The sequence below is a fragment of the Mustelus asterias genome, chromosome 4, assembly GCF_964213995.1.
Source record: "Mustelus asterias chromosome 4, sMusAst1.hap1.1, whole genome shotgun sequence".
Taxonomy (NCBI): Eukaryota; Metazoa; Chordata; class Chondrichthyes; order Carcharhiniformes; family Triakidae; genus Mustelus; species Mustelus asterias.
The window spans coordinates 50,391,292-50,415,334 of record NC_135804.1 but is presented as its reverse complement, the minus strand read 5'-3'; the positions used below and the strand labels follow the sequence as shown (position 1 = coordinate 50,415,334).

The following is a 24,043-nucleotide window of genomic DNA, read 5'->3' as shown; positions in this document are numbered from 1 at the left end:
ATTTTATGTAACATCTCTTCTATTACCACATGGTTTCTTTTGCAAAGACCATTATTGAACGGGCTCTCAGTTGCAGTGAGCGTAACTACAATGTTTAGATTTTCACAGATATCTTGAAATTTCCCATTGGCAAATTCCTCACCATTACGTGTCGGGAATCTAGCTGGTGTTCCTAATTCTGTTCCATCCCATTTCTCCATGATCTTATCAACTATGGTCTCTTTGTCTTCACTATGTATCACAGTGGATAGACTAAATCTGGTTGCCATATCCATGAAGTGTAGTATATATAAATACCCCTATCCTTGTCCTAAATTTTTAAGTCCATTGCCACCACATCATTAAACTCCCTGGTTAGTGGCAAGCTCACAACAGGACGCGGTGGTATCTTGCAGTATTTAATGTAGATTTCACATTGATTTGTTCAATAAGGTCATCTTATCCTTTATCAAGCATCCCTGCATCTCGAAGTAGAGTCTTCAATTTCTGTGGTACTGAATGTGCAAAGTGTCTGTGTAATTCCTTAATTAGCTTCTTTTTGTCCACCAAATTCTTATTCTCAGTGGTTACCAAAACTTCATGACATTTTTGATGAGAAATGTCTGGCTTCCATGGTAAATCGTAATGGCCTGATCGAGTAAAATGCAAATCCACATGTTTTCCAAACATGATAGCTCGATCATTCTTCATATCTAGCATCACCTGAGCCTTCTTCATCACAGATCCACTCAACAATCATGGCATCTCACTAGAAACTACATCTGATAAACAGATTGATCTCCACAATCGTACAATGGAGGACCACCCATTTGAAGGATGTTAATGTACTGTCATCTCTGAACCTGAAGCAGGTGTTACTTTCATACTTCCTGACCTTCCACCTGTCTCTGTCTCACTGCGAGACCCCAGTTAGCAGTTACGTCAGTCCACATCACACTCTGTAGAAGTACAACCACTATCCAAAGCTGCACAGTTGAAGGAATCGACCATCAATATGCTCATTACTAGATTCAAACTCTCAGTGACCAATATAATTCCATCATGGCAGTCATCATTCACAGTCTCAGATAAATTCATCTCATGGGTTACTTCAAAAACATGGTCCCTTTGTTGTTGCCAGTTCATCACATAATAATACTGGGAATCACACCAGAAACACTGATTTACCATGCCCCGTGCATTCTTTGGGTTTAAACACCTACACTCACCATCACAGGCACGCTTTTTGTCCCAACTTTCAAGTTGGCGAGGGTTAGGAGCATTTTCAGATCTCCTGTCATTAAGCCTACCTCTGTATTGGAATTTTCATCTAATGTTTGGTCGACCTTGAAATTGAGCCACCATTGAATCCTCTATCCTTTGTTTGCATTTGCTGAGAATGACTGTTTTCCCAGAAATTCTTTTCAGGCTGCAGCCATTTGATCTGGGAGAGATTCTTTCCCCCAAAATTGAACCTGTTAGTACCAAAAGACTATCAACATGGCAAATGTGGGCACAGTCTAGTAATTTAAATGCAGATTCCAGAATTTCAAGTGCAAATCTCTGTAGTTTCTTGCAACATTTATTAAAATCCATGATATGTTCTTCCATGGACTGATCCTCTGATTTCCTAGACCTATCAAAGACTGCCCAGGCTTCATATGCTTCCAATAACTCGTCCTTTTTGTAAAACCTATCCAAAAATTGTAAAAGATGGTCCAATCCTTGTTGATCCAGATCATCCACTTTCCACTTGAAAATACCTCACTCTTCGGGGCCGATTTTACCAAATCGGCTCTAAGTGCCGGGTGCGGTCGTAAATCAGACCCACGCCCGGCAGCCGCACTCCAGCGCCCCCATACGCCTTTTTTCGGCGCGGGTCCAGTGGGCGGGGCCTAGCGCATTTGTATCTGTCGGAGCATCGACCTGCGCATGCGCAGTTCAAAGCCATCAGCACTCAGTGCGCCTGAGCGCGAAAGTCAAAGCACTGCTGTCTGCGCTGCCTTTGACTTTCCCTGGTGGGGGGGGGGGGGGAGATGTGACGTCTCTTCCCTGGGGGGGAGGGGATAGGGGGGATGTGACGTCTCTTCCCTGGGGGGGAGGGGATAGGGGGGGATCTGACGTCTCTTCCCTGGGGGGGGGGGGGGGGGGGGGGCGGGAGATGTGACATCTCTTCCCTGGGGGGGGGGTTCTGACATCTCTTCCCTGGGGGGGGGGGGGGGGGGGGGGGGAGCGTAAGGGGGGATCTGATGTCTCTTCCCTGAGGGGGGGGGTGGTAAGGGGCGGATCTGACGTTTCTTCCCTGAGGGCGGGGGGGGGGGGGGGGGGGGGGTCGGGGGGAGATGTGATCTCTCTTCCCTTCGGGGGGGGGGATGTGATGTCTCTTCCCTGAAGCAGGGGGGGGGGAATGTGACATCTCTTCCCTGGGGCGGGGGGGATTTGACGTCTCCGCTCTGCACCCTCCCCCCCACCACCCGGGGCACAGACGTCACATCCCCCCTACCCCCCCCCCCCCCTCAGGGAAGAGACGTCACATCCCCCCCTCCCCAGGGAAGAAAGGTCACATTCCCCCCCTCCGGGAAGAGACGTCACATCCCCCCCTCCCCAGGGAAGAGACGTCACATTAAATGCATGCAAATGCATTTAAATCGGCCCGCTGGCCAATTCGGGCACGCACCAGATCGGCGCCCGGATCAGCCGTTGGTAAAGGCGCGATTGGCCTTGGGTCGGGTCTGGACCACGTTTTAGGCCCGACGCCCAACTTCACCACAATTTTGGGCACGAAATTTTGGTAAAATTGGGCCGGGCGTGAAATTTTGGTAAAATCGGGCCCTTCATCTTACTTTTGGTTGGTAACGATAATGCTATTGCCATACCTTACTTCTTCAGGGTATGGAAGCAACCTGGATTCACATTTCAACTTCAGCTTTCCATTTCTGATATGGTCCAGAGTCAGAAAGAATTGGTGAATAGTCAAAACTTGCAATTGTGCACCATCATTCCGCCATTCCATAACTTAAATTGTCAGTAACAATACACTTGTTTTTCCTCAGAGGATTGAGGCTTCATATACAGTAGTCAGTCACCAAGTTTATCTTCTGCTACCACTGTTACTCACAACAAATGGCTGTGTTGGAAGAATCAAGATGTAGAGATGCCGGCGTTGGACTGGGGTAAACACACTAAGGAGTCTAACAACACCAGGTTAAAGTCCAACAGGTTTATTTGGTAGCAAATGCCACTAGCTTTCGGAGCGCTGCTCCTTCGTCAGGTGAGTGGGAGATCTGCTAACAAACAGCAAACAGGGCATATGAAGACACAAACTCAAGTTACAGAATAATGAATGGAATGCGAGTCTTTACAGCTAATCAAGTCTTAAAGGTACAGACAATGTGAGTGGAGAGAGCATTAAGCACAGGTTAAAGAGATGTGTATTGTCTCTAGACAGGACAACCAGTGAGATTTTGCAAGTCCAGGCAAGTTGTGGGGGTTACAGATAGTGTGACATGAACCCAAGATCCCGGTTGAGGCCGTCCTCATGTGTGCGGAACCTGGCTATCAGTCTCTGCTCAGCGACTCTGCGCTGTTGTGTGTCGTGAAGGCCGCCTTGGAGAACGCTTACCCGAATATCAGAGGCCAAATGCCCGTGACCGCTGGACCCCAACAGGAAGAGAACAGTCTTGCCTGGTGATTGTCGAGCGGTGTTCATTCATCCGTTGTCATAGCGTCTGCATGGTTTCCCCAATGTACCATGCCTCGGGGCATCCTTTCCTGTAGCGTATCAGGTAGACAACGTTGGCCGAGTTGCAAGAGTATGTACCGTGTACCTGGTAGATGGTGTTCTCACGTGAGATGATGGCACCCGTGTCGATGATCCGGCACGTCTTGCAGCGGTTGCTGTGGCAGGGTTGTGTGGTGTCGTGGTCACTGTTCTCCTGAAGTCTGGGTAGTTTGCTGCAGACAATGGTCTGTTTGAGGTTGTGCCGTTGTTTGAAGGCAAGAAGTGGGGTGTGGGGATGGCCTTGGTGAGATGTTCGTCTTCATCAATGACATGTTGAAGGCTCTGGAGGAGATGTCGTAGCTTCTCCGCTCCGGGGAAGTACTGGACAACGAAGGGTACTCTGTCCACCGTGTCCCGTGTTGGTCTTCTGAGGAGGTCGGTGCGGTTTTTCGCTGTGGCGCGTCGGAACTGTCGATCAATGAGTCGAGCGCCATATCCTGTTCTTATGAGGGCATCTTTCAGCGTCTGGAGGTGTCTGTTGCGATTCTCCTCATCCGAGCAGATCCTGTGTATATGGAGGGCTTGTCTGTAGGAGATGGCTTCTTTAACATGTTTAGGGTGGAAGCTGGAGAAGTGGAGCATCGTGAGGTTATCCGCGGGCTTGCGGTACACTGAGGTGCTGAGGTGACCGTCCTTAATGGAGATGTGTGTGTCCAAGAATGCAACCGATTCCGGAGAGTAGTCCATGGTGAGTCTGATGGTGGGATTGAACTTGTTGATGTCATCATATAGTTGTTTCAGTGATTGTTTGCCATGAGTCCAAAGGAAGAAAATGCCATCGATGTATCTAGTGTATAGCATTGGTTGAAGGTCCTGTGCGGTGAAGAAGTCTTGTTTGAACCTGTGCATGAAGATGTTGGCATATTGAGGTGCGAATTTGGTCCCCATGGCTGTTCCGTGTGTCTGGATGAAGAACTGGTTGTTGAAGGTGAAGACATTGTGGTCCAGGATGAAGCGGATGAGTTGTAAAATTGCATCTGGGAACTGGTAGGTGTCGGCGTTGAGTACTGAGGCAGTTGCAGCAATGCCATCATCGTGGGGGATGCTGGTGTAGAATGCCGAGACATCCATTGTGACGAGGAGTGCTCCTGGTTCAACTGCTCCATGTGTGTTGAGTTTCTGTAGGAAGTCCGTAGTGTCGCGACAGAAGCTGGGGGTTCTTTGTACAATGGGTTTCAGGATGCCCTCGACATAGCCGGAGAGGTTCTCGCACAGGGTCCCATTGCCCGATACGATGGGATGGCCGGGTGTGTTTGCCTTGTGTATCTTCGGGAGGCAGTAGAGATCTCCAACGCAGGGAGTACATGGGATGAGAGCACGGAGGGTGTTCTGAAGGTCCGGATCAAAGCTCTTGATCAGAGTGTTGAGTTGACGGGTGTGTTCTTTGGTCGGATCTGCGGGTAACTGTCTGTAGTGTTCCTCGTTGTTCAGTTGTCGGTACACTTCTTTGCAGTAATCCGTTCTGGACAACAGTATGACGATGGCCCCTCCTTTATCTTTCACAACACACGACAGCGCAGAGTCGCTGAGCAGAGACTGATAGCCAGGTTCCGCACACAAGAGGACAGCCTCAACCGGGATCTTGGGTTCATGTCACACTATCTGTAACCCCCACAACTTGCCTGGTCTTGCAAAATCTCATTGGCTGTCCTGTCTGGAGACAATACACATCTCTTTAACCTGTGCTTAATGCTCTCTCCACTCACATTGTCTGTACCTTTAAGACTTGATTAGTTGTAAAGACTCGCATTCCAATCATTATTCATTATTCTGTAACTTGAGTTTGTGTCTTTATATGCACTGTTTGCTGTTTGTTAGCAGATCTCCCACTTACCTGACGAAGGAGCAGCGCTCCAAAAGCTAGTGGCATTTGCTGCCAAATAAACCTGTTGGACTTTAACCTGGTGTTGTTAGACTCCTTACTTGGAAGAATCAACCCAGATTAGTCTTTTGGGTTCAAACCAGTTTATTATCCTATTGTCCTCAGTCCTATCAACCTCCAAAAACTTCTTTCCCAGTCAATGTCATATGTTTAATTAGCAATTCCCTTAACAAGGTAATTGCCATACACTGTGACTAATGGTACACTGACACCCCTGACTACCTTCCCCACCCCCAACTATCCCTCACTACCTTCCAGAATTCCACCTGACTATCTGTTTGCCTAGAAAGATGTCTACTTTCAACTGGATAGTAAAATAACCATGAGACATAGGAGCAGAAATAGGCCTTCTGGCCCATCAAGTCTACTTTACTACTCAATGAGATTATGACAGATCCAAGATGATAATCCTCAACTCCACTTTCTCGCCTTATCTCCATAATCAATCTGTACTCCATTGATACAGGTCCAACTTACTCAACTTCTATATCCAAATCAATCTAGTGAACCTTCTCTGGACTGCCTCCAATACCAGTACATCTTTCCTTAAATAATGGGACTACAACTGTTCACAGTATCCTAACTATATATAGCTACTGTAAATGATGCTTTCTTTTTGGCATTTAAAAAATAAACCTACCATAGTGTCAATGCTCCTCTTGCTCGGTGGATCATTTTCTCTTGCTTCCTTCATGTCTCTGGCTGAATAAAGAGCTGATAACGGAGGGCGACTGCACAAAGATTCTTGACGCTCATTCATCAGCTGGAAGTCATGGGTTGCCCATCGGTCCTTCAAATCTTGAAAAAATACATATTTTTTAAATTACAAGAGGTTGAGTGGCATATGTAATTTTAAGTATTGCTTAGGCTATTGTACTAGACATAGTGAATGAAGTTTCAGAATATATGATTAGCAGATAAATGAATATTTAAATGACAGAAAATGAATTATGGAACACCCCACTTGAAATGTATGATGTACAGTTAAAGCTCCTTCTATCAATATCTTGAGAATGTCAAAGTACCATGAATTGCTGAAAAAATGGTTACTATCCACCTAACAAGTAGAGAAGTTGAATAATCAACCTAAAAATTTAAAAATTATCAGTCCAGAAATACATTGTGTATGATTTTTGACAGTAATCTAATAGTAATGTTTAAACACACAATTTTTTAAAGTTACTACGGAACAGTTTCTTCTTTGCCAAGCAATAGTCATAGAGTGTAGAAAAGGCCCTTTGGCCCTTCAAGTCAATACCGACAATATCTAGCACTAAAGGCATGCTAATCCTATTTTCCTGCACTTGTCCTATATCCTTGAATATTATATTTCAAATGCTCATCCAAATATTTTTTTAAAGGTTGTAGGTTTCCAGCCTCGACTACCTTCCCAGGCAGTGCATTCCAGATTCCCACCACCCTCTAAGTGAAAAAGTTTTTTCTCAAATGCCCTCTAAAATTCTTGCCTTTTACCTTAAAACTATGCCCCTTCATGACTGACCCCCCCCCCCCCAACTAAGGGGAATAGCCACTCCCTACTCATGTTGTCCGTACCCCTCATTCTTATATACCTCAATCACATCTGCCCTTATACTTCTCTGCTCTAAAGAAAACAATCCAAGCCTATCTAGTCTCTCCTTATAGCTCAAATGCTCTATCTGGGCATCATTTTCTGTACCCCATCTAATGCTATCACATCCTTCCTATAGTGAGGTGACCAGAACTGCACACAATACTCCAGCTGTGACCAAAGCTCTGTACAACTCCAACATTACCTCCTTGCTCTTATATCTATATCCCCCCAACTGATGAAAGCAAATGTCCCATATGCCTTCTTCACTATCCTATTCACGTGCTCTGCTGACTACAGGGATCTGTGAATAATTACTCCAAGATCCCTCTGTTCCTCTGAACTTCCCAGTGTCCTGCCATTCATTAAATACTCCCTTGTCTTGTTTCTTCTTCCAAAGTGCATCACCTCACATTTATCTGGGTTAAATACCATCTGCCACTGCTCTGCCCATCTTACTAACACATCTATATCTTCCTGTAACCCACAACTGTCTTCTTCACTATTAACTACCCTACTAATCATGGTGTCGTCTGCAAACTTGCTTATCATTCCCTCACATTTTCATCTATATCATTTATGTATATGACAAACAATAAGGGTCCCACTACTGATCCTTGTGGTACACCGCTGGACACTGGCATCCAGTCACTCGGAGAACCTTCTACCACTACCATTTGAGTCCTATTACTAAGCAAGTTTCTGATCTATCTCGCCAAGTTACCCTGAATTCCATGTGCTTTATTCTTCTCAATCAGACTCCCATGTGGGACCTTGTCAAAAGCTTTGCTAAAATCCATATAAACTACATCAACTGAACTTCCCTCAACCATGCACTTGATCACATTTTTGAAAAGTTCTAACAAATTTGTTAGGCCTGATCTCCCTCTGACAAAGCCAAATTGACTATCCCTAATTAACCTATGCCTTTCCAATTGGATGTTAATCCTTTCCTTCAGAATTTTCTCCAATAGTTTAGTTTTGTGGTTAGTGTCATTAGTAGGCTTACATTAACACTGCAATAAAGTTACTGTGAAAATCCCCTAAAAAAAATCCCCACACTCCGGCGCCTGTTCAGGTACACTGAGGGAGAATTTAGCATGGCCAATGCACCTAACCAGCACATCTTTCAGACTGTGGGAGGAAACCGGAACACCCGGAAGGTAATGCACGCAGACACAGGGAGAACGTGCAGACTCTGCACAGTGATCCAAGTCGGGAACCAGAGTCTCTGGCACCGTGAGGCAGCAGTGCTAACTACTGTTCCACCCGAGCTTCCCTACCACTGACGCGAGACTCACCGGTCTGTAATTTCCTAATTCATCTCTCCCACCTTTCTTGAAAAGTGGAACCACATTAGCCACCTCCAGTCCTCTGGCACTTCCCCCGTGGATAGAGAGGAATTAAAAGTTTGTGTCAGAGCCCCTGCAATTTCCTGCTTTGCCTCCCACAGCAGCCTGGGATGCAATTCATCCAGGCCAGGTACTTTGTCCATTTTTAAACCCATTAGTGCCTCCAACACCTCCCCATTTCCTATGTCAAACTGTGCAAGTTCTTCACAGTCTCTCTTTCTGAATTCTGTACCTATGTTCTCCTTTTCCTGAGTGAAGACCGAAGAAAAGTATTCATTTAAACCTTCCAACACCGTGCGACTTCACACAGATTGTCCCCTTGGTCCCTAATGGGCCTTGCTCTTTCCCTGGTTAACCTCTTCCCTTTAATGTATTCATAAAATATTTTAGGATTCTCCCCCTAATCCTGACCCCAAGTCCTTTTTTATGCCACTTTTTGCTCTTCTAATTGCTTTAAGTTCCTTCTTGCACTCCCAGTATTCCTCTAGGGCCGCAGCTGAATTGCTCCCTTTGGACTTGCTAAAGGCCTTTCTCTTCTTCCTCATCCAGTCCTGAATTGTCCTAGACATCCAGGGTTCCCTGAACTTATTTCTCCTACATTTCCCCCTAAAGGGAATATATTGGACCTGCACTCTCCCCAGCTCTTTTTTGAATGCCCCTCACTGCTCTGAACAAAGAACAAAGAACAGTACAGCACAGGAAACAGGCCCTTCGGCCCTCCAAGCCTGTGCCGCTCATTGGTCCAACTAGACCCTTGGTTTGTATCCCTCCATTCCCAGACTGCTCATGTGACTATCCAGGTAAGTCTTAAACGATGCCAGCGTGTCTGCCTCCACCACCCTACTTGGCAGCGCACTCCAGGCCCCCACCACTCTTTGTGTAAAAAACATCCCTCTGATATCTGAATTATACCTCGCCCCTCTCACCTTGAGCCCGTGACCCCTCATGATCGTCACCTCCGACCTGGGAAAAAGCTTCCCACTGTTCACCCTATCTATACTCTTCATAATTTTGTACACCTCTATTAGGTCTCCCCTCATTCTCCGTCTTTCCAGGGAGAACAAGCCCAGTTTACCCAATCTCTCCTCATAGCTAAGACCCTCCATACCAGGCAACATCCTGGTAAACCTTCTCTGCACTCTCTCTAAAGCCTCCACATCCTTCTGGTAGTGCAGCGACCAGAACTGGACGCAGTACTCCAAATGTGGCCTAACCAGCGTTCTATACAGCTGCAACATCAGACTCCAGCTTTTATACTCTATACCCCGTCCTATAAGGGCAAGCATACCAAATGCCTTCTTCACCACCTTCTCCACCTGTGCTGCCACCTTCAAGGATTTGTGGACTTGCACACCTCGCTCCCTGTGTTTCTATACTCTTGATGGCTCTGCCATTTATTGTATAACTCCCCCTACATTAGTTCTTCCAAAATGCATCACTTCGCATTTATCTGGATTAAATTCCATCTGTCATTTCTCCGCCCAATTTTCTAGCCTATCGATATCCTGCTGTATTGTCCGACAATGTTCATCGCTATCCGCAAGTCCAGCCATCTTCGTGTCATCCGCAAACTTGCTGATAACATCAGTTACACCTTCTTCCAAATCATTTATATATATCACAAATAGCAGAGGTCCCAGTACAGAGCCCTGCGGAACACCACTGGTCACAGACCTCCAGCCGGAAAAAGACTCTTCGACTGCTACCCTCTGTCTCCTGTAGCCAAGCCAGTTTTCTACCCATCTAGCCACCTCTCCTTGTATCCCATGAGGCTTAACCTTCTTAACCAACCTGCCATGAGGGACTTTGTCAAATGCCTTACTGAAATCCATATAGACAACATCCACGGCCCTTCCTTCGTCAACTGTTTTTGTCACTTCCTCAAAAAACTCCACCAAATTTGTAAGGCACAACCTCCCTCTTACAAAACCATGCTGTCTGTCACTAATGAGATTGTTCTGTTCTAAATGCGCATACATCCTGTCTCTAAGAATCCTCTCCAACAACTTCCCCACCACGGACGTCAAGCTCACTGGCTTATAATTACCCGGGTTATCCCTGCTACCCTTCTTAAATAACGGTACCACATTCACTATCCTCCAATTCTCAGGGACCTCACCTGTGTCCAATGAAGAGACAAAGATTTCCGTCAGAGGCCCAGCAATTACATCTCTTGTGTCCCTGAGCAGTCTAGGATATATGCCATCAGGCCCTGGGGATTTGTCAGTTTTAATGTTACCTAAAAAACCTAACACTTCCTCCCTTGTAATGGAGATTCTCTCTAACGGGTCAACACCTCCCTCTGAGACACTCCCAGTCAACAAGTCCCTCTCCTTTGTGAATACCGATGCAAAGTATTCATTTAGGATCTCCCCTATTCCCTTGGGTTCCAAGCATAATTCCCCTCCTTTGTCCCTGAGAGGTCCGACTTCTTCCTGACAACTCTTTTGTTCCTAACTTATGAATAAAATGCCTCAGGATTCTCCTTAATCCTATCTGCCAAGAACATTTCGTGACCTCTTTTTGTCCTTCTAACTCCCCATTTGAGTTCTTTCCTACTCTCTCTGTATTCCTCCAGAGCTCCATCTGTTTTCAGTTGCCTGGACCTAACGTACGCCTCTCTTTTCTTTGTGATCAGATCCTCAATTTCCCTGGTTATCCACGGCTCTCGAATCCTACCTTTCCTATCCTTCCTTTTTACAGGCATATGCCTGTCCTGCAGCCTTATCAACTGTTCCTTAAAAGACTCCCACATGCCAGACGTGGACTTACCCCCGAACAGCCTCTCCCAATCAACGGCCACCAATTCCTGCCTAATCCGGGTATAGTTAGCCTGCCCCCAATTTAGCACCCTACCCTTAGGACAACACTCGTCCTTGTCCATTACTATCCTAAAGTTAACAGAGTTGTGGTCACTATTTGCCACATGTTCCCCTACCGAAACTTTGACGACCTGACCGGGCTCATTTCCCAGGACTAGATCCAGTATAGCCCCCTCTCTAGTTGGGCTATCTACATACTGTTCCAAAGAATCTTCCAGTACGCATTTTACAAATTCCTCCCCGTCCAGACCCCCAGCCCTAAGCACTTTCCAGTCTATACCAGGGAAATTGAAGTCCCCCACTACAACAACCCTATTTTTTCTGCACATATCCAGAATCTCCTGACATATCCGTTCCTCCACTTCCCGTGGGCTGTTGGGTGGCCTGTAGTATACCCCCAGCATAGTGATTGCACCTTTCCTGTTTCTGCGCTCCACCCACAGCGACTCATTACATGACCCCTCTAAATTGTCCACCCTCTGCACCGCTGTAATATGCTCCCTAACTAATATCGCTACTCCCCCACCTTTTTTAACCCCTCCTCTGTCTCGCCTAAAACACTTACACCCCAGAATATTCAGCTGCCAGTCCTGTCCTTTTAACCATGTCTCCGTCACCGCAACCACATCCAAATTCCGTGTAAGCATTAAGGCCCTAAGTTCGCCTGTCTTACCCGTTATGCTCCTCACATTGAAGCAGATGCACTCCAGACCTCCAGGCCCGCTCAGGTCATCCTGCTCCAGAATGCTCTTCCTCTTATCTAGCCTTGCCCTGGCCCCCAGCTCGACCCCAGCCTCAGTACTTACTGATCTACTGTTTTGATCCCCACCCCCCTGCCACACTAGTTTAAACCCTGCCGAAACACTCTAGCAAAACTCCCAGCCAGGATATTTGTGCCCTTCCAGTTAAGGTGTAACCCATCCTTTCCGTACAGGTGCCATCCTCTCTTGAAGACTTCCCAATGATCTATGAATTTGAAACCCTCCCTCTTGCACCAGTCCTTTAGCCACGTGTTCAATTGTAGAATCTCCCTGTTCCTGGCCTCACTAGCACTAGGCACAGTCCAGAGATTGCTACCCTAGAGGCTTTATTTTTTAGCCTAGCACCCATCTCCCTGAATTGCTCTCGTATGACCCCCCCTGCTCTTTCTACCTACGTCATTTTCTCCAATGTGTACCAATGTTTCACCAATGTGTCTCTGCTGTAGACTTACCCATAAGGAGCTGTTCCCAGTCAACTTTGGCCAGATTCTGCCTTATTTTAATAAAATTTGCCTCCCTCCAATCCAAAGCTGCCTTTTGCAGGTCATCTTTCTCCTTGTCCATAACAAATTTGAACCGTACCATGCTGTCGTTGCTAACACTAAAATGCTCCCCCACTGCACATTGAACACTTGTGCGGCTTCAGTTTCCAGAAACAGATCCAGCACTGTGCCATCCACAAATAGATACAAAAAACTCCCCTGGATTCATTTCAAGAAATCCACCCCCTCTAAACCCTTAACACTATGACTATTTCAATTTATGTTGGGAAAGTTGAAATCCCTAGTATAATTACCCTATTATTACTCATACACCCCTCTGTGAACTGTTTACATATTTAAATGATACAGTCATAGAATCCCTGCAGAAGAGGCCATTCAACTCATTGGGTCTGCACCGACTCTCTGATAGTATCTTACCCAGACCCTCTCCCCCACCCTATCCCCGTAACCTCATACATTTTCCCAGGGCTAATCCAGCTAACCTACACATCTTTGGATCGTGGGAGTAAACTGGAGCATCTGAAGGAAACATACGTGACACAGGGAGAACATGCAAACTCCACACAGTCACCCAAGGCCGTAATTGAACCTGGGTCCCTGCCACTGTGAGGCAGCAGTGCTAACCTCTGTATCACTGTGCCATTCCTCTATTTCCCACTGACTCTTCGGGGGCCAATAATACACTCCCATTACTCCCAGTAATGTGGCTGCCCCTTTAACATTCCCAAGTTCTACCCATGAAGCCTTGTTTCAAGACCCTTCCAAGATATCCTCTCTCCTTATTGCAGTAATTGACTCCTTAATGAATAGTTCCACATCACCTCTCTTTTTACACCCTCTTCTGTCTCGCTTAAAGATCTTATACCCCAGAATGTTGAGTTGCCAGTCCTGCCCTTTCCTCAACCATGTTTCTGTGATGGCAACAATATCACACTTCCATGTGTCAATCCATGCCTTTAACTCATCAGTCTTACTGATTACACTGCTAGCATTAAAGTAAAGCATACTCTCTTGACACTCAACATAGCTGAACTCACTCTGACTCCCTTCCTTGTCTCCATTTCACCAATATTCTCTGTCCCTCCCCCTGCCAGACCAGTTTAAACTCCTCCCAACAGCAATAGCAAACCTACCTGCAAGGCCCCAGTGTGGTTCAGGTGCAGACCATCCTGTTTGTACATGTCCCACCTTCCCCAGAAATGGTCCCATTGATCTAAGAATCTAAAACCCTCCCTCTTGCACCAACACTTAAGCCACACATTCATCTGTTCTATTTTCCTTTTTCCATACTCACTAACACGTGGCACCGGGAATAATCCAGAGAGTACAACCATTGAGGTCCTGGTTTTTAATCTACTGCCTAGCTCCTTTAATTTTTGATGCAAGACCTCATTCCTCACTTTGCCCATATCGTTAGTATCAATATGTACCACGACCTCTAACTCATACCCTCTCCTTTCAGGATGCCCTGCACCCATTCAGTGACATCCCTGACCCTGGCACCAGAGAGGCAACATACCATCCTAGAGTGACATCTATGGCCGTAGTGTGACATTTCAAAAAGTACCAAGTAATATCTGAGATTTAACACACAAATTGGGATAGATTTTTCCACTTGCTGCCAGGATCCTGGAAATGCAATGGGCCTGATGAAGCTGAATGTTTATTTTTATTTCCCAGCCAGACAAAGTAAAGTTGTATAAAACCTTCAGGACTAGGCCACAGCCACAGGGAGAGATCACAGTTTTGGGGGCAGGAAGTGGGGGGGGTAAAGTTGATGGTGGGCTTGTCAGCTACAGAGCAATGGTGGAAATGGGGAGTTGGGGAAATCATGGATGATGAGGAGGATGATCATCGAGGTTGGAAGGAAGTTGAGCGGGGTGATTATTAAGGCATTGGATCACAGCAAGGCAGGTAGATCAACTGCCGGGAGCAAGACTGATTGTGACAGGTTCGCTCAGGGGCGAGAATGAATGCATTCTTGTTCTTCCTGGCCCACGAGCAGTGCTTGAAAAGCGCTTACCTGCTGGACCTCACCATGCTTGCCTCCCTTCAGGTGCCGGGTTTCCCAAGCGCTGAAAAATCAGCCCCGCAAGCAATAAAAGTAAAAATAGTAAAATATGAGGCACACAATCTTCTTAAAACATTTAAACTACTGACTTGTTTCTCAAGAAGATGTTAGACATGTTAGGGTCAAGTTTTAGATTTTTGAAATTGTAATCCATTGCCTCATGCCCCACTCATCATCAGTAGCTAAACTTCCCCTCCCTCAAGGGCAAGATTTTCCCCACAGGCTTCAAGACCCCACCGTCAGGCTCAAATAGGGGTTAGAAGTCTGCAATGTGTGGGGAACAGTCACTCATTTGTGATTTTTCCTGAATTGGCCAATTAGTGGCCAGAGGATGAGTTTAAAATCGAGGATGGCTAATGAGTTCTTCAAGTTTGAGGGCCAATAGACAGCCCTCTGACTGAGAAGCAGAGATAAGCTGCCTTTCCAGGTAAAGGAGACAGAAATGGCCTCAACAGCTGGGTTACTACTGACAGAGTGAATCTATTTACAGAGCGGCCTACAGCTGTAACTGAAGCCAAGCAGACAGACAAGAGATCCATTAAACCTGCCTGAAATGTTGCATCCCCCCCTCCCCTATCCTTCCCTTCCCCACCATTCCTTCCCCATTCTGTTGCTGGGAGAGTGCCTGCAGGTAGCTACACTGTTCCGTTGCCTTCTGGAATCTACATGCTATAACTATAAACTATAAAATTCTAGTCAACCTCTAAAAATAGACCTGAATAGCTCTTAACTCGTTGAATTGTGAATTGACTACCCCCCACATGCAGGTAAGTGGTCCACCACTCTTCCCACCGCCCCCACCACCCTTTCTCCTAAAACCATCCCCCCTCCAGGAAAGTAGACAGAGCTAGAAAACTGCCAGCTGGTGGCATAAATTTTAACGTGGCTCACCTACTCCTACTGGGGCTTAAATGTTTTTGCCCTGAATTTATGTTAACTTTGATCTGTACTTTGAAGTTTGGATATTTCTATCTAATTTTGTAATGAAGTATTCATTATCATTTAAATTATTAGGGAAGACAGTGGCATTGTGGTAATGTCACTGGAATAGTATTCCAGAGGCAAAAGTTAATGTTCTATGGACAAGGGTTCAAATCCAACTACAGCAGCTGGTGGAATTTTAATTTAATTAATAAATGTGAAATATAAAGATAGTCTCAGTGATGGTGACCATGACAACTATCATTGACTGATTTATTAATATTCTTTGGGGAAGGAAATTTGCCATCCTTAACTGGTCTGGCCTACATATGACTCCAGACCCAGAGTAATGTGGTTGATTCTAATTGCTCTCTGAAAGGGCCTAGTAAACCACACAGTTCACGAGGTGAATGGGTTTAGTGACTAAAAGGCTTTAATCAAGCTACAAATAAATGTTGCAATGACACACAAACACATTCCAAAGGCCTCACTAAAAATATCATAACATCAGATCCCTATGGCAACATGTTTATTTATTATTAGTCTGCCAAGCAACCAAAGCCACAACTTCACAGTGACTTCTGTACTAACCTAAAGAGGAACCTTGGTACAAACAAGTTAGTTGATTTTCTTTTGCTGAATATATTTTGCTGTCCTCCAGCAAATGTGCATAGGTTTACTGATGGAGGCATCACAATGGGTAGCTACCTTATACAGCATTCATCACTGACATTGTTGAAGAAAGCCAGGTACATAGCAAAGTGAATCAAACTCACATCCCCACCCCCGCCCCGCCTACCTACCAGTCCTCTCAGCCACAACAGAAATGTAGCCTAGAAGAAAGATTGAGGTACAACAGTTTGTCTTACTATTGTAATATGTTTCATTTGGTTTCAATTGTACAGCGACACACTGTCTAATCAACACTCTGTCCAGCACACCCAAATATGAGGCAGACAGAACACCAGGATGGATAACTGAACAATATAATTTTCAACATGAAATAACAACTTAGTTAGAAAAATATGCAACATCATGCTGAAGCAACTGCAAACAATTAAAATAATAATTAAAACAATGTAACTATACTCACTGGAGTGCTCTATAGACATTAGCCTAAATTTTCTGCTGGTCAAGAAAGCACAATCATTGGGATCGGAAGCGATTTTGAAATCTGGTCCCACCCATGATCAACTCCCAAGAGCAATTATGTGCTTTCTGACCAATTAACACCCAGCCAGCACAAAACCCATGCTGACAGAAGCCCAGCACTGCTAGGGCGGGGGCTTGATTGCACTAGAATGATTGCAATTGTGTGCAGAAGGCTTTAAAAGCAGTTATCTAAAAGTTGCTTTTTGTAGAGGAACAGTGGAAGAGGACTTTTGTCATCTTTAAAGAAGCAGACAGCTGTGGTTAGAAAGTAAGCAGGAAAGTGTGCCCAGGACATTAACAATGTCTTCAAGAGCTGAAAACCATGCCAAACATGGTGGAAATGGCTGAAGCCAATTAGCCCCGCTTCTTGGATAACTGCCGTGGGGTTCTATTGGAGGCAGTCAGTGATCTTGTTACTATGAGATACAAGAGGAGGCCTCCACACCTAATGAAGGAAGCTTGGTCAGAATGGCAAATCTAGTAAGTGGCCCTGGTGTAGCCTGAAGGATCTGGATGCAGTGAAGGAAGAGGGCCAATTGCTCTCTGCAAGGATGAGTATTGAGTCCCCATGTACCTGTGGAGGGATGCGTTTCAGTGTGCCTGCACCTCTTGGCGTTCCCAGGTATAAAGCCCCGAGCTTAAGTTTTTTTTAAATTCATTAGTGGGACATGGGTGTCGCTGGCTGGCCAGCATTTATTGCCCATCCCGAATTGCCCTTGAGAAGTGGTGCTAAACTGCCTTCTTGAATTGTTGCAGTCCATGTCCATTAGGGAGGGAATTCCAGGACTTTGACCCAGCGACTGTGAAGGAACAGCGATATATTTCCAAGTCGGGATGGTGAGTGGTTTGGAGGGGAACTTGCAGGTGGTGGTGTTCTCATTTATCTGCTGCCCTTGTCCTTCTAAATGGAAGTGGTCGTGGGTTCGGAAGGTGCTGTCTAAGGATCTTTGGTGAATTGCTGCGGTGCATCTTGTAGATAGTACACACTGCTGCTACTGAGCGTCGGTGGTGGAGGGATTGAATGTTTGTAAATGCAGTGCCGATCAAGCGGACTGCTTTGTCCTGAATGGTGTCAAGCTTCTTGAGTGTTGTTGGAGCTGCACTCATCTAGGCAAGCGAGGAGTATTCCATCACACTCCTGACTTGTGCGTTGTAGTTGGTGGATAGACTTTGGGGAGTCAGGAGGTGAGTTATTCGCCGCAGTATTCCTGGGCTCTGACCTGCTCATGTAGCCACTGTGTTTACGTGGTGAGTCCAGTGAGTTTCTGGTCAATGGTAACCCCAAGGACAGTGGGGGATTCAGTGATGGTTACATCATTGAATGTCATGGGGAGGTGGTTAGAGTGTCTCTTATTGGTGATGGTCATTGCCTGGCATTTGTGTGGCATGAATGTTACTTGCCACTTGTCAGCCCAAGCCTCGATATTGTCCAGATCTTGTTGCATTTGAACATAGACTGCTTGAGTATCTGAGGAGTCGTGAATGTTGCTGAACATTGTGCAATCATCGGCGAACATCCCCTCTTCTGACCTTATGACAGAGGCAAGGTCATTGACTGTTTCTCTTGAAAGGCAGAGCCTCCTTTGATACTGTACCTCTGTTGTTTCAAGGTAGCTGGATCACAGTCTGTATATTTTTCCAGCCAAGTGCTGGTGCCTTCTTCTGTTCCTTCTCTCTTGCATAGCCTGCTGGTCTTCAATGCCTTCAGGTTGTGTTTCCTGGTCTTGAGGGCAGACTCTAAGACGCTGTCTGCAGCCAACTGGTATTCTCTCCCTTCTTGCTCCCTTCTCATCTGAGGAAGTCCCTCCAGCAGAGTACGCAATACCCAACTCGAGCCTTATGCTTGCAGAGGTTTGACCTAAATTATGAAGGGACATGTCTGCAGAAAGCCTCTGCGAAGATTTAAACCTCCTAAAGTTAGGTAAATTAACACAACACTTCAATAAATAAACTATAATACACACACTGCCACCTCCATTTAAAGCTTCTACCTCCTCCCCTCTCTATTCCTTGTGGCCCTTATATCCTGCCCTAGATCCAGAAAATTGAAAAAAACGTGAAACCCATCTCTATGACTGGCTCATGCGTCAAAGAGCATAGGCCTCTCAAAATCTGCAATGATTGAATTTTTAATGGCTTTTACTAATCCTGAGTGCACTTCCTATATACACACATGCCCACCAACCGAATTATCACGAGGTGGACAGGATGATATCGGGAAGCCCTCCCGGCAACATCATGTGTCATTTTGCACTGAATAAGGACTGCCACAAACCCATGCAAGCCATGTAAAATTCTGGCCATTGAATCTAAACACTGAGTAGATTGTAAGGATAGGTCATGGTTGATGGTCAAATATGCAGCACTGCAGTGTGATGTAAAAAAACTACACCTTCTTACCAGCTTTAAAATCAGATGCAGCATCCCACTTGTATTTCATTGATGAACGCACAGAGTCCTGCTCACTGTTTTCATATGGAAAGTTCTTCTTTACATGGTTCCTGAAATTACTAGTGGGACAGAAATAAAGAAACCAAATGAAATCAGCCACACTTGGGTACCAGCTGTAATAAACATTCAACTATCCACTGTGAAGGCATTTAAAAATCATGGAAATGTCAGTCGGCTCAAATGATAGCAAATGGTGGAAATCTGAAATAATTGCAGAAAAATGCTGCAAATGCACAGCAGCTGATAGAAAAAGATATATGTTTCAGGAGGGCTCTTTCATCAGAATTTGTCTTGTGAAATATTAGACCTGAAAACATTGAACTTCCACTTTTCCATGTCTAAAGACCACTTAAGTCACAAATAAAGATAAAATATGAAATAAAACTATTTTCCATCAATCCCCAATGGCCATTCGCTTTATAAAAAGTTGAAAATAACCGATTTTATAAAATAAAAATGTAGAGCGGAATCCTCTCCAAAAAGATTCTAAGTGTTGAACTTGTGGAAAAATTAGAGTAATTCATGTTGGTTTTTTCAGTGGGAGTTCACACTAGAATCTCCCACAGAGGCCAGCAGCAGGAATATCATTAGATTTCAGTGGACGGGGCCTATTCCTGCCTGGGAGTCTGAAACCAGTGGGCCTCTGCACATGTGCAGTGGCCCCATCTGTCAGCCTCCCATTTGCTGGCCAGCTCGATTGCTGGCCAGCCAGGGTCCCACGTAGTGCTGCCCCCTCCCCCACCCCCCAACCCTGCCATGGCCCCCCGGACCATTCACGGGTCAGTCTCGTCCCCATCCCCTAGGAGACCCTGCCCCAATCACTGGCCTCCCTCATGCCCCCATCAATCCCAATGGCAGAGTGGCAGCAGGACCCCCACCCCCACCGAACGCCCTAGGCCCCGCCCCCATCAGGTCCAGCCCCAATTGGCCCCACCCCCTTTGCATTACCACATGCCCGATGGGCAGTGCCAAGGTGCTCCCTGAGCATTGGCACTTTGGCCCTTGAGCAGTCCCAGGGCACACTGGCTGGCAGTGTCAGGATGCCTATGCCCAGGGAGCATCACCCTCCATCACCTGACCCCTTCACACCAGTGGGGGTTGGGCGCTAGTTCTCCAAAAGTGGGGAGCTAGTGTAATCTAGTGAAAGTGTGGTGTTAGCGGGCCTGGAGGCTTCAATCCCGGGCCCACTAATTACATTAAAATTAAATTTAAATAAAGATTTAAATTACATACATGTCTTCCCCGCTGGTCTCCAGGCGATGGCATCGGAAATCCGGCACTGGGAGATGTGCGTACGGTGGGTAAGCATGTGCGAATCCCATGCATGCCCGGCCGCAAGATTCTCCCACCCCGCTGCACTAGAAAATTAGCGCAGCGGGGTGAGAGAATCACCCCCCTCCCCGCCTGGACTTAAAGGCAATTTGTTACAGCTGCTGCTTATTATTTCACCAGCTCTCTCCAGTAATCCTTGCACACATTTTGCTACATTTTCCATTGGAATACTTTACAGTGTTAAAGACATAAATGAAAGTTGTTGCTGCTGCTTACATTGGTAATCGATCACTGAATTTTGACAGATTATTCTAATAACCGCATTGCAATTTAGCCTAATACAGTCCTCACTTGCTGTTCACACCTGCATGCTTTCAGCAAGGATCACAGGACAGTGACAAAAGTGGTGAGTTTCAGTGCCTGGGAAGGTGAGTGCCAGTGCTTTGAGAATTTTAAAATCATTTTTCCACAGAATAATTTTGAAAAGAGTTACATTTCCATGGCAGGTTTTTAAAAGCAAGTGCACTAACACATTTTTTGTTTACATAGAACAGTACAGCACAGAACAGGCCCTTCGGCCCACGATGTTGTGCCGAGCTTTATCTGAAACCAAGATCAAGCTATCCCACTCCCTATCATCCTGGTGTGCTCCATGTGCCTATCCAATAACCGCTTAAATGTTCCTAAAGTGTCTGACTCCACTATCACTGCAGGCAGTCCATTCCACACCCCAACCACTCTCTGCGTAAATAACCTACCTCTGATATCCTTCCTATATCTCCCACCACGAACCCTATAGTTATGCCCCCTTGTAATAGCTCCATCCACCCGAGGAAATAGTCTTTGAACGTTCACTCTATCTATCCCCTTCATCATTTTATAAACCTCTATTAAGTCTCCCCTCAGCCTCCTCCGCTCCAGAGAGAACAGCCCCACCTCCCTCAACCTTTCCTCATAAGACCTACCCTTCAAACCAGTCTTTATAAAGACCGTAAATAGTAAGCTGCTTTTTAGCTTCTCAGTAACTGCAAAACATATCACATATTAAGAGCTTGCTGGTTCTGCACACTTTTCTACTTGAATTTTCTACTCCTTAAAAGATATTTAAATATATTCAAATTAACTATTTTGTGGCATTTTACTTGGTAGAATTAAGATGTGTTGCAATGTGCGGCACTGACTGAATATTTCAGCTATTTGAATAATGGATAAAATATTCAATTATTCAGGTATATTAAGACCATTGGAAAAACTAATCTAGTTAAATGCATGCTCTGCATCTCCGAAAATTACATGGTTACTGTCATCTTGACCGATTCCCAAATCATTCACATTAAGTTTCCTTCCTTTGCAAAATGCAAAAGCTATGAAATCTTACCCATCCAGATATATTCTTCAATAAATGTATATTGATTGAGCTGAATTTCTCCCTACCTCTCATCTTTATTTAGGTCTGATGCCTCTTTCTGCTCCTTTGAACTGAATTGAATTTGAGCAGCTTTTCTCTCACTCTCCCGCACAGGTCTGTCATCTGTTGATGACAAATAACATCTAGATATATTTCAATTAATACAGTCCAAAAAAACAGGAACTGAAAGGAATCCTACTGATTCTGAGTCCAAAGTTTAAGAACTCTGGGGTACAATTGATGGTGCATGCTGATTACTCACAAGGTAACCATAGCAACAGCCACTGTAACAAGTCACATTACAAGCCATGTATAACTTGGCAACTTATGAGTACTACATCATAAATCATCCATCTCTTAGCCAATCTATGTAGGATGCTTTGGTAGTTATTCAGTTGTCTGTCTAAACAATACCAGTGTCACATATCTGCAAATGGTAAGCTAAACATAGAAAACTACCAACAGTGTTTATTTATCAGCCAAGCTGTGGGGGATTAATCTCAATAAACAGAAAATAACCGAAAAACTGTTTACTCAGCAAGAATAATTTTATACTGGTATGTTTATTATGGACCCAAACCAAAGACAAAAGTCTAATTGGCCATGTTTGAACTTGAAAAGGACTTGGCTCTTGCCATTGCAGAACTAAATGTAACCATATAACTGATGTACTTAACAGTTTCTAAAACATATTACCCATCCCCCACCTCCCCACCCAGTGCTGCAACTTTATCCAGCATTGTATACGCATAAAATCCTCCTGCTGGAGGAAGGAAAACAAGGAGGGATGGGAACGGGACTCTCCACTGGTTGGAGTCATACTGATTGGAGGTCAATCATCCTAGTCCCAGGATATCAGTGCAGGAGTTCCTCATGGTAGGAGAAAGTAAGGGAAGAAGTGGAAGGCAGGGAAACCAAAGGCGAACATTAAAATGGGCCACATTACATTATAATTGCTGCTGGGTGGCACGGTGGCACAGTGGATAGCACTGCTGCCTCACAGCACCAGGGACCTGGATTTGATTCCCGGCTTGGGTCACTGCCTATGCGGAGTGTACACATTCTCCCCATGTCCACGTGGGTTTCCTCCGGGTGCTCCGGTTTCCTCCCATAGTCCGAAAGACGCGCTGGTTAGGTGCATTGGCCATGCTAAATTCTCCCTCAATGTACCCGAACAGGTGCCGGAGTGTGGCAACTAGGGGATTTTCACAGTAACTTCATTGCAATGTTAATGTAAGCCTATTTGTGACACTAATAAATAAACTTAAAACTTAAATAATTCTAAGAGGGTAATAAATGCCAAAAAAAATAAGCCTGAAGGCTTTGTGTCTCAATGTGTAAGGAAGGACATTAGCCTGAACAATGTGGAATATGCACAGGTAGCGCTGCGGAACACCAAAGGACAAAAAACGTTAGTGGGAGTTGTGTACAGACCACCAAACAGTAATAGTGAGGTTGGGGATGGCATCAAGCAGGAAATTAGAGATGAGTGCAGTAAGGGTACAGCAGTTATTATGGGTGACTTCAATCTGCATATTGATTCAGCTCACCAAGCTGGTAGCAATGCAATGGGGGAGGATTTCCTGGTATGTGTAAGGGATGGTTTTCTCGACCAATATGTCAAGGAACCAACTAAACAGTAGGCCATCCTAGATTGGGTATTGTGGAATGAGAGGGGATTAAAAGCTAACTTTTGATGGAATGAAACGTGCATTGGCAAGGATAAGCTGGCAAAGGATACTTAAGGGTTTGACAATGTATAGGCAATGGCAGACATTTAAAGAACACATGGATGAACTTCGACAACTGTACATCCCTGTCTGGCATAAGAGTTAAAACAGGGAAGGTGGCTCAACCATGGCTAACAAGGGAAATCAGAGATAGTGTTAAAGCCAAAGAGGAGGCATATAAATTGGCCAGAAAAAGCAACAAACCAGAGGACTGGGAGAAAGTTAAAATTCAGCAGAGGAGGACAAAGGGTTTAATTTGGTAGGGGAAAATAGAATATGAGAGTAAGCTTGCAGAAAACTGAAAAACTGACTGCAAAAGCTTCTATAGATATGTGAAGAGAAAAAGACTAGTGAAGACAAATGTAGGTCCCATACAGTTAGAATCAGA

General features: G+C 45.3%; 1 protein-coding gene across 1 annotated transcript in view; it reads right to left on the bottom strand.

Annotated features, from left to right (window-relative positions):
• LOC144493107 (uncharacterized) overlaps positions 1–24,043 on the bottom strand; it is a 66,135-nt gene that overhangs the window by 27,166 nt on the left and 14,926 nt on the right. The window contains exons 4-7 of the mRNA XM_078212008.1: positions 21,952–22,048; positions 19,195–19,304; positions 16,446–16,475; positions 6,283–6,440 (exon numbers count right to left, since the gene is read on the bottom strand). Of these exons, the coding sequence (XP_078068134.1) occupies positions 6,283–6,440; positions 16,446–16,475; positions 19,195–19,304; positions 21,952–22,048 (395 nt within the window). The remainder of the gene's footprint in view (positions 1–6,282; positions 6,441–16,445; positions 16,476–19,194; positions 19,305–21,951; positions 22,049–24,043) is intronic.